The 26403-nt window shown below is 24.2% G+C and overlaps 5 protein-coding genes across 7 annotated transcripts; 3 read left to right on the top strand and 2 right to left on the bottom strand.

Annotated features, from left to right (window-relative positions):
• Positions 1-1051: 1051 nt before the first annotated feature.
• MTPAP (mitochondrial poly(A) polymerase) lies at positions 1052-4048 on the top strand. Its single transcript, XM_011505445.1, has 8 exons — positions 1052-1058; positions 1293-1334; positions 1582-1778; positions 1847-2083; positions 2152-2361; positions 2438-2652; positions 3231-3451; positions 3552-4048. The coding sequence occupies exons 1-8, from the start codon at positions 1052-1054 to the stop codon at positions 4001-4003; spliced, it is 1581 nt and encodes a 526-aa protein (XP_011503747.1). The 3' UTR covers positions 4004-4048.
• A 788-nt stretch (positions 4049-4836) lies between these two features.
• Positions 4837-13155, bottom strand: LOC105366840 (RING finger protein 207). The gene is made up of 9 exons (XM_011505415.1): positions 12812-13155; positions 11838-12064; positions 11185-11333; positions 10654-11039; positions 8271-8678; positions 6902-7246; positions 6548-6815; positions 6087-6470; positions 4837-5630 (listed from the first exon to the last, which is right to left on the bottom strand). The coding sequence occupies exons 1-9, from the start codon at positions 12884-12886 to the stop codon at positions 5065-5067; spliced, it is 2808 nt and encodes a 935-aa protein (XP_011503717.1). The 5' UTR covers positions 12887-13155; the 3' UTR covers positions 4837-5064.
• Positions 13156-13160: 5 nt separating this feature from the next.
• PrBP (Prenyl-binding protein) lies at positions 13161-15083 on the top strand. Of its 2 annotated transcripts, none has more exons than XM_011505413.1 (4): positions 13161-13208; positions 14496-14558; positions 14628-14885; positions 14953-15083. In XM_011505413.1, the coding sequence occupies exons 1-4, from the start codon at positions 13165-13167 to the stop codon at positions 15032-15034; spliced, it is 447 nt and encodes a 148-aa protein (XP_011503715.1). In that variant the 5' UTR covers positions 13161-13164; the 3' UTR covers positions 15035-15083. The 2 variants fall into 2 exon arrangements, with proteins under 2 accessions (XP_011503715.1, XP_011503716.1); XM_011505414.1 differs by lacking the exon at positions 13161-13208 and adding an exon at positions 14173-14309.
• A 1127-nt stretch (positions 15084-16210) lies between these two features.
• LOC105366837 (paired mesoderm homeobox protein 1) lies at positions 16211-17391 on the top strand. The gene is made up of 3 exons (XM_011505412.1): positions 16211-16421; positions 16737-16945; positions 17048-17391. The coding sequence occupies exons 1-3, from the start codon at positions 16211-16213 to the stop codon at positions 17360-17362; spliced, it is 735 nt and encodes a 244-aa protein (XP_011503714.1). The 3' UTR covers positions 17363-17391.
• Positions 17392-17983: 592 nt separating this feature from the next.
• Positions 17984-21341, bottom strand: Cul2 (cullin 2). Of its 2 annotated transcripts, XR_913027.1 has the most exons (8): positions 21160-21341; positions 20571-21069; positions 20183-20362; positions 19876-20094; positions 19637-19807; positions 18600-19538; positions 18147-18354; positions 17984-18063 (listed from the first exon to the last, which is right to left on the bottom strand). XR_913027.1 is itself a non-coding variant. In XM_011505411.1 (7 exons), the coding sequence occupies exons 1-7, from the start codon at positions 21276-21278 to the stop codon at positions 18223-18225; spliced, it is 2259 nt and encodes a 752-aa protein (XP_011503713.1). In that variant the 5' UTR covers positions 21279-21341; the 3' UTR covers positions 18000-18222. The 2 variants fall into 2 exon arrangements, 1 of the variants encoding a protein (XP_011503713.1); XM_011505411.1 differs by having other exon boundaries at positions 18000-18354.
• Positions 21342-26403: the final 5062 nt, after the last annotated feature.

Raw genomic sequence — 26403 nt, 5'->3', positions numbered from 1 at the left:
TTAAAATGAATAAAAATATACATTTATAAAAGTTGATTAAATGTATCATAAAATACGATTATTGCAAAATAACAGAATATTAAATTAATAAATTATAAAATATGCTGTACATAAAAGTAAAGGTTATCCAATTATTTAGTTATTTAGATACAGGAATGAATCAACAGGTATTAAATATTACGGGATTAAATAACAAAACAGCAGATATGGGATGAACTATTATTTAACATTAAAAATTTAACATATTTAGTTCGTTCATGGCACTTTAAAAAGAATCATCTTTATTATAGCCATTATACCATAATATTATACCCTACCACAATCAATTAAGGTATTTTAAAATTTACATTTAACGTATACATCTATTGTCAAGAATCGCTACTAAATATGACTAAATGATCTGCGCGTAAATTATACAAAATTAATATATATTTAAAAGATTAAATCTGTTTTTTTGAGAATATACAAAGTCTATAGGCTGCTAATATTCTCGATACAGTAGGTTTGGGTAACAATAGAAAATAATTTAATTAAGCAAGTTTTTATTTTCTTTAAAACCGTTTAAAAAACAATTTTAATTTCATTTGTAATATATCTGGAAAACTAAAATCTCATATATTTACATGAATTTTATTGACCGTAAAATTTAATAAAATTGTAATATTAATAACATTTTACAAATTTTATGTATGAGTAGTTGTGATATTATTCTATAATATATTTTATACATAAATTACAAGTAAAAAATTATTAAAATCAATTAAAAAATTAATTTTTCTTTATCAAAATGATTATTATTTATAAAATTATACAAAATTAATTTGAATTTATTATTTTTTATTGTATGGTCGAAAATTCTAAGATTTAAATCTTGCATCAGACAGAATCCATAATTTTCCTAATGAACATACAAAAATATTTAAATATATTCTAATCTAGATATAAATTTGCATTAATCCCATTAATAAATTTATAAACTAATAGTTTTTATAGTTATTGACATTTTAAATATTTACAGGGAATTGTGAATATAAATCATAGTTATATGAATATGGCTAGTATGAACTTAACATAAAACTAGAAAAGAGTGTTACGTTTAGCGTATAATATAAATTTAATTCTTCTTTCGCCATCTATTGAATCACTTTATAAGTTGAATTGAATTTTAAACATGGCGCTGTTAGCGCGTGGATCTAAAAATATATTTTTTCTATCTATTAATTATTATTTTAAGTATATCTCAAATTCTATAACAATAAAGTTGTATAAAAATTATACTGCGAACTTTTTAGTATTTCATAAATACTTGTATAATATTAATTTCTTACATACCGGTAAATTTAAGAATCTAACCTGTATTAATGTGAATTTTAATATTAATTATATATTTAAAATTAAATTAATAAATTTTTTTTATAAAACAATGTTAAATTAACACCTAGTCAAATTTTAGAGATAAATTTATTTTATACTTGTAATTATAAATATTGTTCTATTTATTTAAAATTTGCATAACTTTATTTTAGAACTATTTGTTTTGCTAAAAAATATAAAAAGTTAACTTTATATTTATTGTTATAGATTTAACTACTAAAGAAACGAAAGAATCCAAATATATTATGTATGATGATCTTATAGAACATCGAAGATTGCAAGCTCAGAGATCAGTTTTAATAGAGATTCAATCCTATAGATCTTGTAATGATGTACATAAATATTGTTCTCGATATGGGAAAATTAAAAATATTTTTTATTATTCTAATTCAAGATTATTAAGGGTATGAATAAAAATATATATATATGTAAAGAATATTGTATTGTTTAATATATTATAAATATGATGCAGCATTTTGCTTTTATTGAATTTGAACATCAAGAACATATCGATAAAATTTTATCTATTTCAACACATATAAATTATGAACAGATAATACCAGTTCATTCCTCAAATTTGTGGTATCGGAATTTAAATAAATCTATAAATAACACAATATTTAAAGAATCTAAAACGCAATTCTGTAAATATACTTGCAAAATATTACAAGATGGTGATATTATTAAAATATTAAAAGATATTAGTACGGTAAATAAAATAGATTGTTTTCATTATTATATTATTTATAAGAATAATTTTGTCATTTTATCGAGCAGATTTCAGAACAAATTTTGTCATTATACGAAGCAACCAAATTAAATGATATAGGTGTTCGCTTGAGATTTTATACAGCTTATCAAATTGAACGCAGTTTTCATGGATTATTTCCAAATATAGCCATTTTACCATTTGGTTCAACTGTTAATGGTTTTGGTAAACAAAATTGTGATTTAGATTTAAGTCTTCATTTTGAAAAAGAAAAAATCGTGTGTATTTTTAATATTTTTAAATATTGTACAATACTAAACTTAATATAAATTTACTTCAATTTTTTGCACGTAGGAAAAAATGAACAGTAACTTAGTATTCCATACTAAATATTTTTCAATTACTGATAAACATAGAGTTCAAAATGTTATGGAAATAATAGCTGGAATAATGAATATTTGTATACCAGGTATTTTTAATATAAGAAAAATTTTACAAGCTAGAGTTCCCATTATTAAATTTGATCATAAGCTTACTGAAATTGAATGTGATCTATCTATGACAAACACGTAAGTTTATGTGTCATATCAATTTATTTTAATAATTTCCAAATTATGTAATGTATATAATTATAAGATACAGATATAAATATTATTTTATACATTTAAATAATAGTATTGGTAACAGCAAACATTTTGTAATAAGAAAATTTACCTAATTTAATGGGAAATATTTATTAGGATTCAATAAATTATAATTACTATTAATTTTAATTTAATTATTTATTGAATTATTATTATAATATTGATATTTTCTTTTTTCACTCTATATTTCATATATAAATTATTTTATGCGATTGTATTTAAAATGTAGATTAAAGAAATGTTATGCAAAACTATTCTTTAATATAAACAAACATTTCATAATGAAAATAATAAAAATAAAAAGTTAAAAAATTGTTATTATTTTATAGTATTATTATTATTGATATATTGCATTTAAATAAAATTTAGTTAATTCAATTACATTTCTACATAAAAATTTAATAAATTATTAGATATTTCAAACAGATTTATTCTATTTTGTAAATATCGTATAAATTTACAAATATGTATATTTTTTTTTTTAAATTTTACTCTATTTTTAGGTCTGCATATTACATGTCTGAGTTATTATATATGTATGGTGAAATGGATTGGAGAGTTAGACCTCTTATTTTTACCATAAAAGCATGGGCAAAAAATTGCAGTTTAACAAAAGATACTGCTGGACCATGGATAACAAACTTTTCATTATCACTTCTGGTATTATTTTTTTTTCAACAATTGAAAATACTTCCTCCACTTGATCTACTTCAATCATGTGCTAGTAAGTAATATTAAAAATAGAAAAAAAGAAATATTTTTTACAAAATATTTTCAAAACTATTTAATAATATAATTGCATGTTTAAATTCTTTTTTTATTAGATACAAATGATATTCGCTTAGTTGATTCTCACATAGATTGTACTTTTTTACGAGATATAACTAAAATTCCACAGTATACACTTGAAACAAAAGAAGAATCTCTTGAAAAACTTCTTTTAAATTTTTTTAATTATTATAGTACTTTTGATTTTGAAACGAAAGCTATATCATTAAGAAAAGGTAAACCGATATTGAAGCCAGAACAGTGCGCTTTGTATATATGCAATCCTCTTGAAATAAATTTAAATGTTAGTAAAAATGTGAAGATTGAAGAAAAACATCGAATACAATATGAAATGCGCAATGCAGTATGGACTATGGAGAATCAAAGTAAATTAAAAAATTTAGGATTAATAAATCTAATTTTTAACAGAAAAGAAGCTGTAACTGTAAAATTTAAGGAATCTATTAATATTAAAAAAATTTTTGAAACTGACAATTCAATAGTATGAAACCATTTATAACGAAAGTAATCAGTTTTTATGTACATAAAAGTTTTTTTTTACTGTTGAATTAGTATGTAATTTAATTCAAATGACTTTATTTGTTTTAAATTTAAGTTGTATTTGAAATAATTGTAAATAAATATAAAAAATTATTCTCAGAGTAAACTGTGTAATTTGTATCATATTCTTGAAAGTTTTTATTCATTCTTCTTCCTGTTATTTTATTCAATATTTGACATAATCATGTTATACTTGTTCATTCCATACAGTAATAATATATTTGAAATCTTAATATTTTTAGATTGTTGAAAATGTATCGATTAATTTTTTGTAACTTTTTATTAAATATAAAATATTAATTTGCTTATTTCTTGAAAAATTTAATTATTTGCAATAGTATTGATCAATGATTCTTCTGTCTTTTATCTTTTTATCAGTGTTATTAAGGATGTTTAAAAAGTAACTGTTCTATTTTTATATAATGATTTTTAATTCATTTTATTTTCCTTTTAATTGATTTATAAATGACCAAATTATATTATTTAATAAACAAATTACATTTCAGTATTTGATTTAATCAAATTTATGAATATTTTTACCACTAATAATACTGATAATAGTTTGTAACAAGTCTTTACAAATACATGTTTTTAAACTTTACTCAGTGTATATTAATTAAATTTTTTTAATTATAGATATTGATACGTAGCAATTGAGAAAGTATGGGTGATGAATTTTTACTAATTTACACATACAAAAGAAATATTAAAAAATAAATTAAAACCTAAAATAATATTATGAACGAAACAATATTGTAAAGATAAGGTATTTTAGTAGAAATGTATTTTGAATTAAAATGTAAAAATAAAATAAATCAGTTTCTGTCAAAAATTGTAAAATCCAATGAATTATCATTGTGATATCTATTGAGTGTAAAATGATGTCACAGCAGTTGCACATAAATGTAAATTATTATGTTAAATTTGCATGTAAGTAGTTAATATCACCGAAAAATAAGTTAAAAATTTATTTCAACTGTTACCAATTTTAGTCATATTAGTTTTTACTTAATTTGTTTTGTTTTTACGGTGGTAACGGTGCTGGTGAAAATGATGTTGGCGAAGTTGGGAACGTGTTTCTTGGACAGCTGCAACAAGGGTACGTACAGCTTCTTCGTGACCTTCGAAACTATCTGCTTTTTTTATACTATCTCCATCTCCGCTAACATTACCACTATTAGTGTTGCCATAAGAAACACAAATGTTGCGCTTACTCTTAGGGCGAGGAAATGTTTCCCAAGAACGCTGTTTATGCGTTAACGATGATGATGTAGGAGATGATCCAATTAAGAAAACGAGAGTCTTCCCTGTATCTTGGGCAGATAAACCTTGCGCCCCGTCAGTAATGCTAGACCGTCGACTCTCAGAACCAGTGCTTAGACTATCACAGCTAGCTCGCCTGCGCCGTCGTTCTCTTTTATTTACCGAAGTTGTTTCGTTTGCGTAGAGCATATCTTCAGAGTTTTTTAATGATATCACTTCTTCAGGTACTGGATGTACTTGAGCTTGAACTCGTTTTTTTACCTCACCCACGCTTGAAGCTTCTGATATCCGTTGGTATTCATATTCGTCATCTAAATTTAACAAATTCATAGTTAATTAATAATTGATAATTAACTGATTTCTAAAATTTTTTTTATTCATGTAAAGGTATAAATTAGATGTTTTGAATAGTAATTATATTTAGACTTATTGAAATCAAAATTTAAGCACTCAAATAAATTTAGCATTCATAGTCGTTTATTTTGATATATAATAACTTCGTTAAAAATATTTATTTTTACAGAATTTCATATTTATTTCATGGCCATACATATATATTACTTTACTTTTAAATAATTGATTATAATATAATGTATTACTTATTTTTAAAAGCTAATATATTTCATGTTGATAAGATATTTAAAAATATTCTTTTTATTTAATAAAATTTTTACTATTTAATAGTGAATATTTTCAGAATTTAGATTATTTTAAGTATATTACGGATTAATTAAACATTTTCAACGGAATTTATTCTGACTAAATACCTTGATGTATCAACTGCTGTGGTGGAAGATTACTAACTTGGTGCTCAATAACTTCGATGGATACATCATTTCCGCAATTACCACCTTTTAATGTTCGATAAAGGGAAAGAACTTTACTGGTTGATGAATGTCCAGGGGGGGTTTTTGGCTTAATGTTCTCTGGAAATTTTCGAGATCGACGAGTATGACTTCGATCACGTACCTCTTCACTGCCAGTCGATTTCTTTCTGTCTTCTTTGATTCGGGCTTTCTCGATCAGTTGACTAAGAACACCTCTTTTTGACTCTAATTTCGTTTCATATACAACTATATTTCCACTTGAATCTAAGACAGTTTCAGTGCCACTACATGGCGTTCTACAACGAGTTGGAATTTCTTTTGAATCTACAAAATATTTTTCCAAGTAAAATATTATTTTTTCATTATTTACTAAATATGTAATATTATATTCATTATTCTACCTTTAGTGTACATCGCATTATCATTCGCACTACAATTTCGTTGATGGCGATATTCTTTGGTTGATGGTGTTGTGGGCTCTTGTATTTTTAAACATCCTAAATGATCTAACAAAGCTTGAAAATGTTTTTGACTATTGATATCTGAAGCAATCGTATTTAATTCACTGGGATTTATGCCTGTTACGAAAGATTTAATGAATGGTTCTAATTGTTGTGCGACTGTATGTAACTGTTTCACTTCGCCTTTGAGCGATAATATGTTATTCATCTATAATACATTATAATTATAAAATTATATATATTATTTCAAATATGTATTATATTATAGTTGAGAAAATAATACTACAAATTTACTTGAGAGTAAAAGATTTCTTTTTCTAATTGAATACGGGAATATTGCTCTTCCCAAAGTGCATCAAACATTGTACGTAATCTTTCTAATTCTACTTGCTGGTATTCTAATTGTTGTTCTAATAAACTGCAGTCTCGAGATACATTTTCATATCGAGTTCCCAATGTTAGAGTATTAGCTCTTCGTAACAACGTGACGTCTCGATGAAGTTCCCCTAATCGTTCTTTAACTGTTTTCAGTTGATTACTTAATTCTTGTAATTCATTATCAAATATTTTACAGTGATTATTGAATCGGCTAGATTCATATACACTTTTTGTTTGAAGTTTTAAGTCTGATTTACATTGCTGAAATCAATTGAATTTTTCACCAAATCTCAGAAATTTAATAGAAAATATAATACATTATTATTTCATCTAATAAATAAATATTCTCCTTGTTCATATATTTTTAAACATATTTTTGATGCTTACAATAATGATTAATCAATTTAACGGATAATACAAAAAATTATTCATCTAAGGGTCATTAAATTTAATATTTTAGATTAAATATTAGAATTATTATTTTAGTTGAAAGAATTTCATAAAAATTTTGATTGTTTGTAAATAATATTTTACCTTCTTTATTATAAATAAAAAAGCAAGTGATTATATTAATTATAATTTATAATTAAAATAATTATACTTTGTATTAAGTGTTTGGAAATTTTTTATATTAATTCTTATAATTTACATTTTGCAAAGTTACTATTTACAAATTAAATTTAAAACGAAATATTATTAATATTTTTATAAATTTTTTGTTAATTAAAGTTCGCTAATAATAATAGATATTTCGAATATATTATTTGCGAATATTGATCAATTTGTAAACTTACAGAGAACAGTATAATAAGTTATATGGATATTTAAATCGCAATAAGAAATAAAGGATTTCATAAATTAATTTTAGTAATTATTTTCTAAAAATTCTATAATAATTCTATAATATGGTTTAACATTGTATAAATGCTTGGAGATCTGATAATTTGATTACATTAATAATTTATATATATATATATATATATATATATATATATATATATACTTTTTAAATCAGCTATCAGCATTGATCAAGATTAATATTTGTTTTATTTATAACTTACATTGGAATTTATATTTATTTATTTGAAATATTTAAGGCTAAGGTCAATTGCCAAGCAAATATAACATTTATATAAAAAAATACTAATAATTCTTTCCAATTGTTGATTTCTGTCATAATTTAACAATTTAAAAACAAGAATATGAAATAATAAATATTTATATAATGAAAAATTAGATGGATAAAAATGCGCTCATATCTCAATATGAAAATATATCTTTATACCTGTATCAAGTGAGTATCCTGTTTCTGAGAAGATTGTAATTGCATATGATCGTAAATAATTTCTTTGGGCATTAAAGCTAAACCAATAACAAAAGGTTGCAGAGTTCGTGCGAATTCACTTTTATAACTACTATTAAGATGGGCATTTAACAAAGGCGGTCTCGATAAATGTCCCAATTGAGCAACACGACCAAGCCGTTCGAGCATCGGGTGTGCTAATTCCAAGAATTGGTACTTGCTCGTTGCACTTGTGAATGCTGTGCATAGTCCAAGGTGCGTTTGGAGAGCAGGTAATACAATACCTAATGATAAAAGTTGCGTCCGTACCATCTTCTCTTTTATATCAAAGTCACGATGAAGTTCTAATAATACTGTAGAGTGGGTTTTGTTTACTGCCTCTTGAATCCCCTGTAAATATGCCGATGGCTTCTATGTTAGTATATATATACACGTACATATTTCTATAGAACTAAAATTATCAATTGTTTTCTCCTTCTCCACCCTTCCAAATCATATATAAAGAGAAATTAATTAAAACTAAAAATTCAAAAATTCCTTTAAAAAAATAATAAAAAATATTTATTTGATTATACATATATATATCATATAAGAGAGAGCAATATATATTTCGTTGTCAATATCAATATTTGCACTAAATTTTAATAAAATATTAAATTACTTTGAGTTATTTTACATCGCATGTCCTATTATTAATAGTAAAAGTATCAAGTTAACAAATTATTCCAAGTTACGGTTTTGACTTATTATATAAATATATATATGCATGTTTTATGACTATATATTACATATGACTATATGACTATATACGCTAACGCTATTATGATATTAATCTAACTTATCAATAAATTTGAATTTTTTATATGAAATTTTTATTTATTTATGTTTAGTTACTCAATTATTTAATCAACAAATTCATTTGTAATATAATTATTCAAAACAATTATTCTTAAAGTTTAAATTTGAGTATTTTTAAAGCTTTGTAAAAATCGCTGTCAATAAAAATTTATTGAATGTAAATATAGAACTTGAATTTTTAAATATTTTCCATACAAAGTGATTATTTACATTTATGCTTATTCTTTTTCAAACAAAATAATTATTTTCTACTGAATCACTAATCTTGTATTAGACTTAAGATTTGTTTATTCTTTAAGAAATTATACATTTGCTGAATTATTGCTAAATTAATATTCATAATAGTTTGTTATAATTACTGTAAATATAATTAATCTATAGTATCATAATATAATATAACATTTTTACCGATAATAGGGTATTTTATTATTTATTATCTATACTTAAATATTTTTGCATGCTTGAAAAAATGACAACACAAGAAATTATAGTCAGTTGTCCATTATTTCTTCTTTATTTTATTTGTTTTTATTAATCTTAATCTGCCTTTATTTATTTAATTACTGTCATATTTTTATTTATATACAAGGACAGTAAATTTCTTAAAATTTCAATAAATTAGTTCAAAATTATTTTTAGTTAATAAGACATAATTGAAAAAGTAAATAAAATTATTGCAATTTTACAGAATATATATTTTGTTATCTTTATTATTATTTTTATCAAATATAAAGCACTATAAAAATAAATATAATACTACGAGGTTTGTATTTTTATAAAAAAGTTTATTTGCACGCGCGTGTGGATAAATAATTATATTTAGTTGTCCAATATTATTTAAATTTATTTAATTATGACATAAATTATTTTTAAGTACTTTTTTATATTTTGTCCATATACTTATAAATCAGAAACATAGTAAAAAATAATATATTCTGTTTCAATTATTAGAATTAGTTAAATTAAGTTAGAATAATAATTTACATATATCTGTTTTCTTGAATGTTGTATCCTCAAAAAATATAACAAACGCCAAAGTTATAGTATAATATTTATACATACTGAAAGAATTAGTGCCGTATAAGAACGTGTCTTGCTGATTAAATATTTTATCAACTTTATAAACATTCATATACTATTACTTTAGCGTGATTTATAATGTCTTCAGAATATAGTATTTAATATAGATATTAAAAATAATATATTTGAATAAATAAACTTTGTAGTAAATTCTTGTGGCTATTCAATAAATTATTTTATTTTTATTGAGTATATTAACATTGGTATTTAGTTATTTCACGTTATTTGAAAATAAAAGAAATTTAAAACATGAAGCTCAAAAGCTCGAATAAGCTTAAGACTTTTTAGTTAAATAGGGCTGAAATAAAGATAAAACATAATACTAATGAAAAAGTGAAATGTTAAATGCCTGATTAAGAATTAAATATAGATTTAATATATTAGATAATGTAGTATTCAAATATATAGCCATGTAACTATTCTCTACCTGACAATAGGCGTTGAGCCCTCGCTTTTCTGTATCGACGTTGTGCTTGAGTTCGTCGAGTTGTGATTTGAGATCGAGTAGTCCTTCACGCATCGCCGCTTGCAGTTCACAAATCGAATTCACGGCATGTTCCATTTTTTTAGAGGTTTGTTGCCAAGCTGTGTCAATATCAACACAATGAAGTCGTACATCAGCTGGTGTATCACGAAAACATGTAGCACATAGCATGCACTTATCGGTTTGATTAAACATAATATATTGTTCACCATGACTATGACATCGTCTTTGCGTATCCTTCTTACACTTACTCATGTGTATAACTTCATGTGATGAAAACATCTTGGCTCGATGTGTGTGTTCTCTGCAGTGCGTGCATAACGCTTGGCCTGTTTCACCATTAAAGATATTTTACTGTATTACATTAAGACTGAAGATGAAGTTTAGTTTTTACCAACATCGATCGATCGATCTACCAACGCTTGTTGCCTTCTAAAGGTTCATCGATCGAATTGCGCTCAAACTATACTTTACCACAAGTGGTGCAGAAAAACATAGTAGTCTTGTCGCGCTTCTCGCAATTGGCACAGGGTGGATTTTCACAATTGGCCAATTCGACAAGTTGCCGCATTAATTGATCGATCGGTGGCTGCTGTGCTCCATCCTTCATCTGCGTTGTTTGCCTGTAGTTTCCGCAATAAACTTGGTGTCACTATGACGACTCACGTAGGATGGTTTCCGCCTGGTAATGAAATAGCAAGCATGCTCTCGGTCGATTTTTTGACTTTCGAGCATTAACAAAGGGAACCACGGATTTGACGAAAATGTTAAGGGCATGTAATGCCGTCAATAAAATTTTATCAAATTCTCTTTGTCTTTAATTTTAATATTCTTTTTCATTACCTTTCGTGATTGAAAGCTATTCTTTCATACCGATGAACAAAATATGCGATAATAAACATTGAATTTATTTTGCCTATGTTTGTTAGCTTAAATAGCTTTATCAAGTAATTTGTAAATATTAATTTACATATTAAAATTTACTATATTATTACTTCATAACAGTCTAGCATATACATAGTGTCATACAATTCAATGATGAATAATTTTAATAAAATATTTTTTTAACGATTTAATTTTAATAATTTAATTTTATTATAGCATATATATTAAAATTAAAAACTCACCCACAAATTGGGCAAGATATTTTGCCATCCAGTTGTGGACCACGAAGACAACGCACACAAAATGTGTGAAAGCAAGATAGAAGGCATGGATCATTGTAATAATCGTGGCAAATGCTGCAAAGGAGTGGATTCCTAGAAATTACTGTCGGTGCACTTACGCTGGCATCATCAACATTTTCGGAATCAATTGCGTCACTCCGAATAAAATTAGAACTCGCCATTTCTTCCTTTAATACACAATATAAAAATATGATTTTTTTTATTTAATTTTTATAATTTTATTTATTGCACGTTCACATAGTACTTCATCTCATTTTATAAAAAATGAATTCAAACTTTCATGAATTATTTTGCAAATTGTCATTCAACCATTAGTTCGATTGTACTGAAAGTACATGTATTAAATCATTTTTATTTTTAATAAATATATATTATTGCCCGATGTAAATTATATAAATCAAATAAATATTCTACATATTTTACTTTTCACTGTCATTTATATAAAAATGTTTGCATATTTATAATATTTTTATATATAAATTGTTACCACATCAATTTACTGCAAAATGATACTCAATACAACAACAAATATTTGTCGCTATTTTCGAAACGAATATAATTAAATTAATGAATTATGTATACATATATCCACATACAATAATATTACTACTATTATTTTTAATATACTTACTATTTAAATATTTTTAATAGTTTTTATTAAAGAAAGTCTAACTATTGGAATAATTCAAATATTTAATTTATTGATTAATTAATGAAATAAAATCAAATGAATATTTTTATTGTAAGTTTTTAATAAAGAAAATTATAATATTGGGATAGTCAAAGAGAAAAAATTAAATAAAATGGAAAGTAAAAAAAGAGAGCAAGAGAAAAAGAGTAATGGTTGAATGTGTGGCGGGGAGAAAATTTGCAAAGTGGACACGCCAAGTTTGACAATGTGCATTCGTATTCACATGTTTTGTGGCTGAAATGTTATTTGCTAAGCATCTGCTGATTAAAAGAGCAATGCCATAAAACACAAAACACATATATACCGGATAATTCTAATATATGCATAATTATAACGATTGAAAAAAACTGAAGAAAAATGAAAACTACGCATGTATGTAACGCGCACAAAACTTGTCCTAGCGAGTAATCGGTCAATAGTAACCGCCTTTTGTTCATTCAGCAAAGAATGGTTCATTGCCCCGTGATGTGATCACAATCATCGTTGTGGACATATCAATCTGCCATTTTTATTTGATAACGACTAGACAAGAGATTCAACAGCAGCGACTATGAGTCTGCGCGTATCACATATTATATGACGTTCCTCTTTTCCGCGCATACCCAAAGTATATTTCACGCGTATGTAAAGTAAAAAATAAAGATTTACTTATTTATTGGATTCCTCTGCTATATTTTTTTTCATTACGTTGTTATGATTTGTTTAAATAATCGATAAGTTATTTCGCTTATCTTACGCTCATTTCTGTGTGTATTTATTTACTGTATGTATTTAATTTACTACGTAACGAAAAATTAATTTTTTTGTATAATATATTTTAGAGTATTTATTATTTAGAGTTTATTATTTAGATTTAGAGTATTTTATATTATTAGTATATTTATATAGTTTATATTACAATCGAGTATTTTATTATTAGAGAGAAAGCAAATTGAATCTTTAGAAAGTAGACACAGTGTGTTATACTGCACGGGCTGAACTACAATCAAATCCTTTGTAATGTAATTTATTCTTTTATGATATATAAATTTTCAACTTTTTACATGAGTAATTTTTAGCTTTCGGATAGTAATGTAGTAAAGTATAGTTATTTTATAATTTTAAATTATTATTTAATAAAAACAAAATTTTCAATTAAAAATTACATTTTTTTAAATCTAAGATATAATATAAATATTATGTATATTAAATATTTAAAGTAAGATATCCACATTGATAACAAATGAATAACCGTTACATGGAAATGAAATTGATCTAATATGAAAATATTTGTTTTCGTGTACTGTTACCCATAAAACAAAAACAAAACAAAACAAAAATTGAAGGAATTCTTAAACTGTTAATCTAATGTCACTTTTTATACATTTTATTACATTTATTTAAAGTCTAGATAAATAAATCTGATTTTTTTTTAATAAAAGTATTGCTTATTTCTTGTATCTTCATTCAATATTATTTTTAAAATGTACAAATTTAAATTATCAGTAATAAAATATAAAAAACAGCAAGTATGTAATTGTGTAAATGATTTTCTTGATACAATTTTATTTTTCTTGTATTGGTCACAATTGAAGACAAGATTAATAAGATATCGAAACTTCTAGTGGTAATATATAGTGTTTTACTGTAATAATATATAGTGGTTTACTGGTATTTTATGTTTTTTCTTATTTCTTCAACATGCCATCACGTGGTGAAGATATTTTTAAAGGTTTTCAAATGTATCCTTAAAAATTAAAAGTTTTGTTTATATTTCATTCTCTATATATATATAGGTTATGTTTTGTTTGAATATTTTACTCAAAGTTTAATTTACTTTAGTAACAAATGTAGAGTTTTTATTTAAATTATATTTTATTATATTATATTTGTATTGTATATTTTTTTCTTAATAAAATTCTTTTCAGTAATTGGATAAATTTGAGAGATGCTGATACTGGGAAAATTTTGTGGCAAGGAAATGAAGACTTGTAAATATTTTAATAATTTCTAATTGATTATTTAGAATTAGTTACTAATTATTTGCATTTCAAATTTAGGTCTGTACCAGATATTGAGCATGAAGCAAAAGTTCCAAAACAAATATTGCGTTGTCGTGCAGTTTCTCGAGAAATCAATTTTAGTACAGCAGAACCTATGGAAAGATTCAGGTTGGAACAAAAAGTTCTTTTTAAAGGACGCTGTTTAGAAGAATGGTTCTTTGAACTTGGTTTTGTTATTCCAAATAGTACTAATACATGGCAAAGTCTATTCCAAGCTGCACCTGAAAGTCAAATGATGCCAGCAAATGTTTTAAAGTAGGTATATAAAACACATTATTTAAGGGATTAATATCTTATGTAAACATTTATTTTTTCTCAACAGTGGAAATATGGTGATAGAGACCAAATTCTATGACGATGATCTTCTTTTAACGATGAGTCGTGTGCGTTTGTTTTATGTTTAATATACATTTTTGTGTGCATTTGTTTTATATTTATTTTATATTTCTATTAACGATAAGGTGTTCATGTTATATGAAAAATGGCTGTTTCTATAATTTTTATATTTTTGTAATTCCAAATTGCTTAGATATTATTGTTTAATTAAATGGTAGATTAGAAAAAACATATTTTAATATAAATACATTAATAAATATATATTTGTTAAAATTGAAAGTAATTGTGGAACTAATTAATTAGATGAGCCTGACCAATAACTACATAAATTTACTTAAATTTAATTTGAAATAGGTAAAATAAAACTATTTTAAACTCTTTATAATATGAATAACCAGAATTTCTGTTATTTTTATTATTAATTTGTTTTTAATTAAATAAATAGTAAATCATAAATAATATTATAAATAAATAATATTTATTTATATATATTATAAACACAAGCAATTTTTGTCTTAATTTCATTTAATGTAATTGTTGATTATTATTTAATTGTAAGAATATGTGCTTTTTAAATAAAATAAATTTAATACATCTTCTATCATCATCTATCTTTATATGTATGCTTATATTTTATGAATTTATTTCTATAAATATTGTTATAATGTTTGCAATATAAAATTAAGTGATTAATATTGAAGTTTATAATAAATATAATAATTTTTATTATAAGTATTAGTGTATTAAATAATTTTTTTTTATTTCTTAATGTTAATAATAATTAAGATTTTTATTCATAAATGTAGATATACTTGGTCAAATTTTGGTAGATTAATTAGGGAGATAAAAGTATTATATTATTTTAATAAGACAAATGCATTATATATAGATATACAAAAGTCCCTGCATTTTCTAAATTTTTTGATAAAGCCTAACAAGCGAAAAAGCAGGTATATATTTTTAGTCATCCCGTCGTTGTACTATTGATTCGTGGTGTACAAGCAATTTTTGAGGCTTCTTTATCCCTCTTGTAGAAGCTCACGTTAAATATATGATCCCCTACCCTATTTGCTTTGTACAGGTGTAAGGAAAAAGAATAAAAAAAGTAGGAAAGACACGAGACGGCCGTCTCGTGTACGTATCTGTTTAATAAAAACTATGGCGTTACAATTCTTTTAAACAATTTAATCATTTACGTCATTTTATAAAATTATTAATAGTTAATATTAAATATAAATATCATTATGGATTTTAAAGAGGATGATAACATTAGTGAAACAAATAGACAGCTGTACTTGGTTGATACACCAAGAGATCCTATGGTATCTGCCAGTGCAATAGTGACGAATAGTAGCACTTGTGATGAAATAAGCACTGAAGGAGATATTCAATCAAGTGCTTTTGTTGGCTTAATAGGAGCACAATCTTCTTCAGTTTGCTTTCCTACTAAATTCAGTAAGTGGACAGTATAAGCTTGGTCCCTTGTCTGATTTAATTATCCATGCAGTCTTTCTTTTGTAAACTGGAGGAGCACTCAATTAAATTATTACTAAATACATTAAGTAGCTCCAATTTTAAAATAAAATTAGAGATAATCACTTTCACAGTTGTAGATTGGATATTTATTATCCGATCGTCAAAAGAATATTTATATCTGAGAATTTTGTTAATTTTATTTTTGTGTTTTTTATTAATACAAAAATTCTAATTATATTTTTATATCTTTGGAATATAGAAAATCCCACAGATTGTCTTAATATTTTATTTTAGCATATGATTATTCTTCTACAAGTCCAAGAAATGAAGAACGACAATCAGTTAACATCATTGGTAAAAGAAAACAACGTAGATATAGAACTACTTTCACAAATTTTCAATTAGAAGAGCTTGAAAGAGCTTTTCAAAAAACTCATTATCCAGATGTTTTTTTTAGAGAAGAATTAGCATTAAAAATACAATTGACTGAAGCTAGAGTTCAGGTAAACAAAATATTTAACAATCTTGTAATTTTGATATTATTCCTAATTAAACATAATTAAGTAATTAATAAAACTAAAATAAGAAAACTTATTTACTGTAAGGTATGGTTTCAAAATAGACGAGCTAAGTGGCGAAAACAAGAAAAACAGTGTAAAGGTAATGCTCATTTCACAACGCATCTTATAACAGATTGTCAGGATATACAACAGCCTCAGGCAGAGCATTTATTGTTAGAACCTCCTTTAGGAAGTTCACCTCCAATATATCTTGGAATGGAATGGACAGGATTTTCACCATACAATAGCAGTACTACTACAACTTCCCTAATTATTAATGGAATGAATAAAATTCCAGATTCTGATAATAATCCCTTGTTAGATCCCGAATTACTTCAATTAAAAACACCTCGATCATAATACAAGATAAAAAAATCTAACAGATTTTTGACTAAATATACATAATACTAAAATCAAATTTTTTACTCTAATTCTAATTAAAAAAACATTAATAAGCAGGCTTTGAAAGAAATATAAACAATACATTTTATTTTGAGTTCAACAAAATATAATTTATTAATGTTATTTTTTCAAATCTATAAATAAATGTATAATCTTTTACTTTTTATAAGATAACAATATGACAACAAAAAAGAAATTCGTATACCCTTCCTTCACCCTCAATAAAAGAAAAATGTTTTCATGTGTTTTATGAAGAACGCCTATTATTAAAATTTGAATCTCAATGTCTTCTCATTTAATTCAATTAAAATAGTTTTTTTTATTTAGAGCGCATATATTACAAGTCATTCGTTCCATTCATTACAATTTTCATAGTAATATTGAGAGTTGTTAAATAAATCAAAATGCTCATTATTATTGAGTACTAATGATAATATAATGGTGAATTAATATAATTTTGAATAAAATGAAGAAAATAAAATACATTTTCAATAAAATTAACCGAAATTGAGAAAATTATCGATTATATTGGTACATTTATGTTATTCAATATTTCAATTGATTCAAATATAAATATTTTTATTATTTAATAATAATGATAACTATGACGATAATGATGATAAAAATTAAATAAGGCTAAATCCTCGGTATACTGTTATCTAAAAAAATGTACAATTTAATAAAGAAAAATCTTGCAAAAACCTTACTTGATATGTAAAGTTTTTACTGTTACATTTGGTACCTTTATAGCTGCCATTAATGTCGTAGCAGAGAGCATCACAAGTTAAAATAAATTAATAAGAATAGTTGTGTTAAAATTACGCAACGTACGAATATTCATCAGCACTATTTGATGTACGTTCAATGTACTGTTTATCGATAAGATTTTCGATACATTTCTTGATCATTCCTATAGAAGGTGCAAATGTAACTTTCGATTGTCCAAGCACCTACACAAAATAAATCAATTAAAGGATTTATATGGAATGTTATTGTACTATAAAAATTTATTAATTAAATCATTCATCGAACTTTTGTAAATAAAATTTGATTTAGATTGGTTACATTCATTTATTACAGTACATATATTTTAAGTTGAAAATAATGATTTAAAATTATTATAAAATTTTATTATAATTACATATAGCTTTAAAGTAATTTAATGAATTTTAACAAATATATAAGAAAATACCACCTCTTGTACAAGTTGATTGTGTCTCAAAATTTTGCGACTTTTCATTATACGAACAATTGCAGCTTGCAAATATAATTTACGATCATCATCAACGCTACGATGAGTGGCTTCTGTATCATGTGGTGCATCGCGATGAAGCGCTCCAGTTATACGAAACTTTGTTCTCTTATTATAATAGTCAAAATTAAGTGTAAGAATAGAGTCCTCTTCTAAATTTCCTTTACTCGATTTTTTGAGAATTTTACAATCAACAAGACTAATAGCATGTTTCACCAGTTGATCATAAGATAATCTTAGAGATGCAGCTGCTTCTTTACATGAAATTGAATCACAATGTTCAAATAATAGTAATAAAGCCATTTGATATGTTTGTACAGTCACTAAATATGGTTTCTTTAGATAATTTAATTTGAGTTCTCCTTGGCATAAATGATGTAACCAGGTGAGTTTTCTTCCACTAAATTGTGCATGATAAAAGGATTCAAACGTTTGCACTGACTTTTCAAGTTGTTGGGGTACGTGAAATGGTCCAGGGGACGGTGGGAGTCCTAGTGGCCAGGCACCAGCTTGTAATACATATACTACAAAGCCAATACCAAATTGATGATTTTCACCTTCTCTCTCTCGTAAACTAGCTGTAAATTTTGTATTTAAATCTGATGATACAGACATATCTGTAAACATCCTATGTAATTTATTTGTAAATTCATAACCACATGCTTGTTTTAATCGATCAATCATAGCCTCTTCTGCATCCATGGATTGAGATTGTTGATGAATTAATCGTTTAGCTAACATTCGAGCATAGAACTTTTGAAAAATATCTTTGTCATCTACGTATTTGAAAACAGTTATCGAACGTGTTAATTTTTCTTCTATTTCACTTTCGGATGCAAGCTTCGCTGATTTTTTTAGCAATGAATCACAATACTTAGCTAACTTTAAAACACATTATAAAAACATATAAATATATTTTAGCTGCAAGTCATAAATTAATTTACATTAATATTTTATCAATCAAAAATTAAAACATTTACCAATTCTGGTGCACGTGCTGATTGGCGTGGTGTAGACTTATGATTTGCAACGGCTGAACATGCTTTATCAAGGGCGCCGATAAATGCCTGATCTCCTTTGAATAGGTCTTTAATTAATTCTGAATATTTAGAATGTACAGCTAACATACTTTCAACGAACTGTGTATGAACCTAACGAAAAAATTCTTTAATGAATCTGATACTTTAATAAGTCATTATTAAAATGTATTCAGCTTTACATTTTCTCCTTGTAAGGAACCAATTGCCTGTAGACCTTCATTTGTAATATGCTGTGTAAATTTTTGTACAAGATGTACCAATCCTGATGGAAGTGGTCTTAGTAATGGATAGATAAGTGAAAGATCTTTCCTTCGTTCATTTTCTATCATTGCATCTACTTCTGTATGTAACCAAGCTACATGAGCTGCAACCATTTTTTCCTCACAACACTGTCTTACCTATATGTTATTAGATTTTTATAAAATATTTATAAACCTATTTATCACATTTTAATAAGAATAGAAATTGTAAAAGTTAGAGAAATACCTTAGGCACTGATGTGATATGAAGAAATTTATGCCCCCGTAATTCTTCTTGACTAAGACGCCAGGTAACTCTTTCCATATAACGAGTTACATCTGATTGTTGTAACAATTCTGAAGCTTCTCTTGAATAAAATTCTCCACTTTGTTTTAAAAAAGAACTTTCAAAAATTTCTTGATATAACTAAAACATCACATATTTAATGTGTTTTATTTAATTTAATTTTTTTGTATTGATTTAAATACTTAAATCAAAATTCAACTGAATTTTAATAAAATTTATAATAATTATATATTTAAATATTTATAAAATAAAATAAAAAAATTTATAAGTTATATAAATAATTTAATTGTAACATATGTAAACATTTAAATAAATATTTATAACTTACATGTAATTGACCTTTTGTTTTATATTCTTCAACTCTCACAAAACTTTCAATCACTCCACAAATAACATCTGTTGTAGCTCGTTGTGCTTCACCTAATCGATCTGCATGTATTCCTTCAAGAAGTAATGAGACAAGAGAATTTTTTAATGATTCTATCATTTTATTTTTCCATATATATAATCCCAGTTCACCAATTTCTTTTTGTTCTTGATATTCAGGTGAAGCTGCGGATGAAGTTCCATAAATAATTTCGGCTTCAGTAAGTTTTTGTTTTTTTATATGTTGTTGATTCAAATATAAATATAATTGATGGAGATAATTGATTCCTTGAGAATATTCCGTCCAAGCTCGATGATAAGCCTGTAATAAGCCATTTTCCCCTTGTAATTTAACTTTATCTAACAATTGAGTAACATGATTATCTAAAAAATTTTCTGTTTCACTGTATAATCGATCTGCTAATGGCTCAGGATATGCAACACATAGTGAATAAACATCACTATAAAATAAAATACTATATTGTATAAGCTTTATTTTTTTTTTTTTTTATTAATATATAAAAAGATTAAAATTTTTCATTAATATTTACCTAAATCTATCATTCCATGTTGCTCTTGGAACATCAGCTAATGTTATTACACCTTTAACAGTCTCTTGTAAAATATTCCATGTTTGACCAAAGTCTACTACTTTAGGTTTGAGTGACATTTCTTAAACTTTGTATTTTATTTCACTATAATGAATTATTTTGTCGTATAGTTTTATCAAATTTATAAATATTTAAATTATAATTTGAATCTATAATAAATTATAAAAACATACTTAATGTATAATTAAATTTAAATTTATACAAGATATCTATCTATGTATTAATTAATTTTTAACTTAAAATTTTATTTAATATAAAGTTTCCAATTAAATAATGAAAAATTTTTAAAAGTTTAATATTGTTGAAGGCTAATAAACAAAAAACATTTACAATATTAAAAGATAAAATTGAAAAATTTTTTTAAATAAAATAAAATAGTGGGATTAAAATTTTATTCAATTATAGTGAATAATAAGACTGCTTAAATTACTTGAAAAATGTTATCAATATTTAAGCAATACAATTTCACTAACACAATGCCAAAATTGAATTAAAAGATCAAACACCTCGTCCAGTAAATGTTAAATTTTTGTTCGATTTCAATCTCTAAGAGTAGAGTTACTCTTGAGCACTTATTTTTGGTACATCGCGAATCATTTTTTACTACACAATGCATGTCTTTTACAATTGTTTGTCCTAGCATTATATACACACATTCCGATTGTTTTTTAAAATATTTTTTATATTTAATAAAACTAGCAATTATCACTGTATATGTTTTAATTTTTTTCTTTTAGTTCAACAAAAAAATCTTGAATTTATTCTTTATATTCTTTCCTTCAATGACATTTAAATTTTACATTACATAGCCATGTTATTTTACCATTTTTAAGCTATTAACAAGTATCAATATGTATTTATATGAATTTTTTAATGAATGTGTTACACTGTGACTGGAATTAAAATCATAAAGTAAGATCAGAGATATAAAAGGAGATAAACTATCACCATAGCAGGATCCGGTTATATTTGTTAGTAAAGAATCTGGGTTACATGTTCGACCGATATAATCATTGTCGTTCTGGCGCTGTTCTTACATCCGAACCGTTTATCAAAACCTTTGCATAATAATTATTTTGCAATAACCTGTGTATAATAATTATTGTGCAAATATATATATATATATATATATATATATATATATATATATATATATATTTATTTATATAGTTCCTGTATTGAACTTAATAAGTATTATTTCATGTATTAACAAGACTAAGTGAAAATCATGTAAAATATTATATTTAAATATTATAATAATTTATTGTAATTTACATAACAAACATTTTTATATTATATTATTCATAAATATGTTAGATTATACTTTAGAGAAAAAAGCAAAATGATATGAAAATAAAATATTTTTAACAAATATTATACTTTGAAATTTATAAAATGTCTTAATAAATTATTATAAATTCTAAATTCTATTTTTAATTCTATTAAAGTTCATAAATTTACAAGCCAAGACAATTCAATCAAACATGCGCAGTAGAAGTTTAAACTTATTGGTTTAATACATATGGAGTTTGTAGTGTTTTAAAATAAATACATTATTTGAAGAAAATAATAAAATACCTTCATAAATGAAATATTAAAGTCATGAATATTTGTATGTGGTTTTATAGATTATAATTATATTCTTTTATGTAATAAATAGTAAAAATAAAGAGATGACTAATAATTCATTAGGTTTGGCTGAATTTTCGATACACAATGCGATGCCACTGCTGCAATGGCATAAATAATATACACTAACCTTATCATAAATTAAAACATCAATGAGAAAGTTGAGTTATTTTCTTGTAGGCTATATAGTTTGAACTTAAGATATAATTAGCCAAATTAATATTTGTACAAACTTTATTCAGTTATAAGCCTGTATCAATAAAAAATTATAGTATTAAAGAAATCTATGCATAAATAATAAAAATCATATCCTAAGAAAATAATCCTTTTTTAAAATAAATTACAATGAAAAAAGTATCCACTAACTTTATTGTCTACTTTGCTTTTCAATTTATTTTTACAGAAACTGTTATTATACTATATCATGTAAGAAATATAATATAGTTAGCAGTTGTAATAATTTCTTGTCATAAAAAATCGTTAGTAAAGTAATATTAAAACAAAAATTTATCATTTTCTAAACTACCCATGATTCAATAATAATTTAACAAATAAGATAATATATATGGATATTTATTGGATTATATAGGAGTTTTCCATTGTTTTTTTTAAGTATCTTTTTTGGCTTATGTACAAGTAATAAAAAAATAAGCAATTCTCTATTATTTAAACGAAAAAGATGCTTTTTCTGAATTCTATACGCCGATCTCATTTTGTATTCAGATTATATGAAATAACGTATCATATCAATTTAACAAGAAATTTATAGGATTACAAGTTGTAGAATCAAGATAGATCCACTTACCCATATTAAAAGCTTGCAGTCTTTATCACGACGAATATTAAAAACTTTATAGCAGCTAAGCGAAAATAATATTTTGAATGCTATATTGTACACCAGTTCGTATATTTGAACGAATAAAAATTATATTAAAAATAGTAAACTCTATGTCTTACTTAAAAAATTTGAGAAAATACACTTTAATTTTATTTTCAAAATAGTGTAGTTCAATTTTCTTTGTACCGAGTGATTTAGATTGTAAGAAACACCTTACTTTCGGGCTGTAAAAATGAGTTAAATTATAGTATTTTATTTTAATGATATAGAAATTGTAATAAATTAAAAGCAGGACTTCTCCACGTATTATTATCAAGTGTAAGTTAGTTCAGTATTAGTTTTATTAAACAGTAGCGTTTGAAACTGTATAATATGATATATCTCTTTTTTCCTCAACAATCTGGATAAAAATTTATCTGGTTTCCTAATTATATATTTAACTCTATCTATTAAATATTTATTTCATTTTTTCTTCATTTCTCTATCATTACTATGTTTGTTCTATTATATTCATTAGTATGTGTATTTTTTATTTACTATTATAGCTAAACTAATTCTATTCTTTTCTATTCTGTGATTTTATCTTTCTCTATAATTTGTATCATATTTTACGCCAGTCACATTATGTATATTATTTCTCTTTATTGTGTTTTGTGCACTCCTTTTTATTAAAACATCTACGAAATGTATGTAAGGACTGTAAGTATTACATCTCATTATTAGTACTATCACTTATTATTTTCCCAGTAAAACATTGTTTCTTTCCTACAGTTCCGAAAAAGAAAATAACGAAAAGAAAAAATATTTTTCGAAAGCAACTTCTGGGTTATCAAGCACTTATAAACAAGCTGCATCATCTTTCGATTACTGAAAAGGTTATTATTATTAAAAAAAAACGTAATGTTGTTGCTTGTGATTTAATTACTCTGTTTATTTAAATTTTAACAAATTTTGTTTGAGTTTTTAGTATAACGTAACGTTATTTTACATATTATAAGTCTTAGAAGTTCATTGGGATAGATCACACTAACATTATATCTGCTGCAAAATGTTATAGCATATAAAATGTCACAACTCATAAACTAAATGAAAAATTAATAATTTAGGATAAAGTAAGATTGAAGAAGAATGAAGCATTGCTTAGTTTGTTATTCACATGCTAATTAACTTATCATTATTAATTTAATATTATTAATTAACGTTTTATTATTTGTCTTGATTAATATCATAATATTCATCAACAAAATTTTCATAGAGAAATTTATGTATTAAAACCAAAAAAAAGAATTTAGAAAATAAAGAGTAGATAAGATCAGTCTAAAAAAAATTATTTTTTTTTTAGTCTTTCATGAATAAAAATGATTGAAAACTCATAAAAAGTAAGATATTATTTTTTCCTAACGAATATCGTTCAATTTAACTGAAAAATTAAATAATTAAAAAACCAAATTAAATTAAAAAACCAAGAAAGATAGTTTGAAACTGACTAAAAGATTGAATTTGGTTTTTCGCATTTTCGTAGAAACAGACCATCTTCGTATGTAAATATCACTTGAGAGAATTTACACGTATGTAATAAAATATTGTTATCGAATTTATTTCACTGTAATTTTAATATACCAATATTTTAAAAATAATTTAAGGAGCAACAATTATTTGTCTAAATTGACCTATATTTAACATTAACTTAAAAATTACTTTATGGAATTTGATTTTTTTAAATATATTTTTGCATTTGTACTGACAAAATTTAAGATAAAATATTGGATTCTACATCTTGTATGGTATAAAAAATTGTAAAATTATATTGTTTTAAAATACAATTGTCAAAGTAATTATTTAAAAATTTAATTTTTTGTTCGATATATATATTAAAATTAATTCATTATTTACTGAAATGGAATTAATATTTATTTTTATAATATTGAATTTTAATTGATTTATAATATTGAATATAATAGAATATAAAATTGAATGAATATTATTCTGAATTACACTGTTACATTCTCTTTGGTGCTAGGTGTTTAATAATGGGTTGTTCTAATTGTTGTACCTTTACTAATTATACAATTCTTTAATAGAATTTTACTTTTCATTATAATAACCTACTTTTATATACTTATAATTTTTACTTCTTCATAATAAACTTTTCGGTTTACCTTATTTTATTTATTTTATAATTTATATAAAATTAGATGTTGATTATCAGCTAGTAGCTGTCATCTACTTTATCTTTTACTAAATTTAAAAATCATTGTAAACGTTTTTGTTGTTAATATTGGTTTTATATGAAAAAACAGAATTTTAATAAATAACCATATAAAATCTAAAAAAAATTATAAATATTGTTTTCACAAATAGATCAATATATTAATGGAATAAATGTATTTATTATATATTTAGATTTTACGAAATTCAGACCAACTTAATTTTTTTATCTTCTATAGTTTTAATAATTCTTGTAAGTGTATTAACTAATCATTGAAAAATTGTTAGGTATAGAATTGAGATTTTTTCAATATAAAGATCTGCCTATCTATCATACAAAATTTAATGTTAAGCGTAAATCGAGCATGACTTAAGAAAAGACAATATATAGGTTTTATAATTGAGGAATGAGAAATCGTTTATATTTATTTATCTTTGTAATTTTTGACAATCTGCTTTGTATTCAACATTCAGATAAGAGTTAACTGATTATTATTCGCCTATTATAA

This window comes from Ceratosolen solmsi, unplaced genomic scaffold (genome assembly GCF_000503995.2).
Source record: "Ceratosolen solmsi marchali unplaced genomic scaffold, CerSol_1.0 scaffold94, whole genome shotgun sequence".
Classification (NCBI taxonomy): domain Eukaryota; kingdom Metazoa; phylum Arthropoda; class Insecta; order Hymenoptera; family Agaonidae; genus Ceratosolen; species Ceratosolen solmsi.
This window is presented reverse-complemented; position numbering and strand designations above follow the sequence as displayed.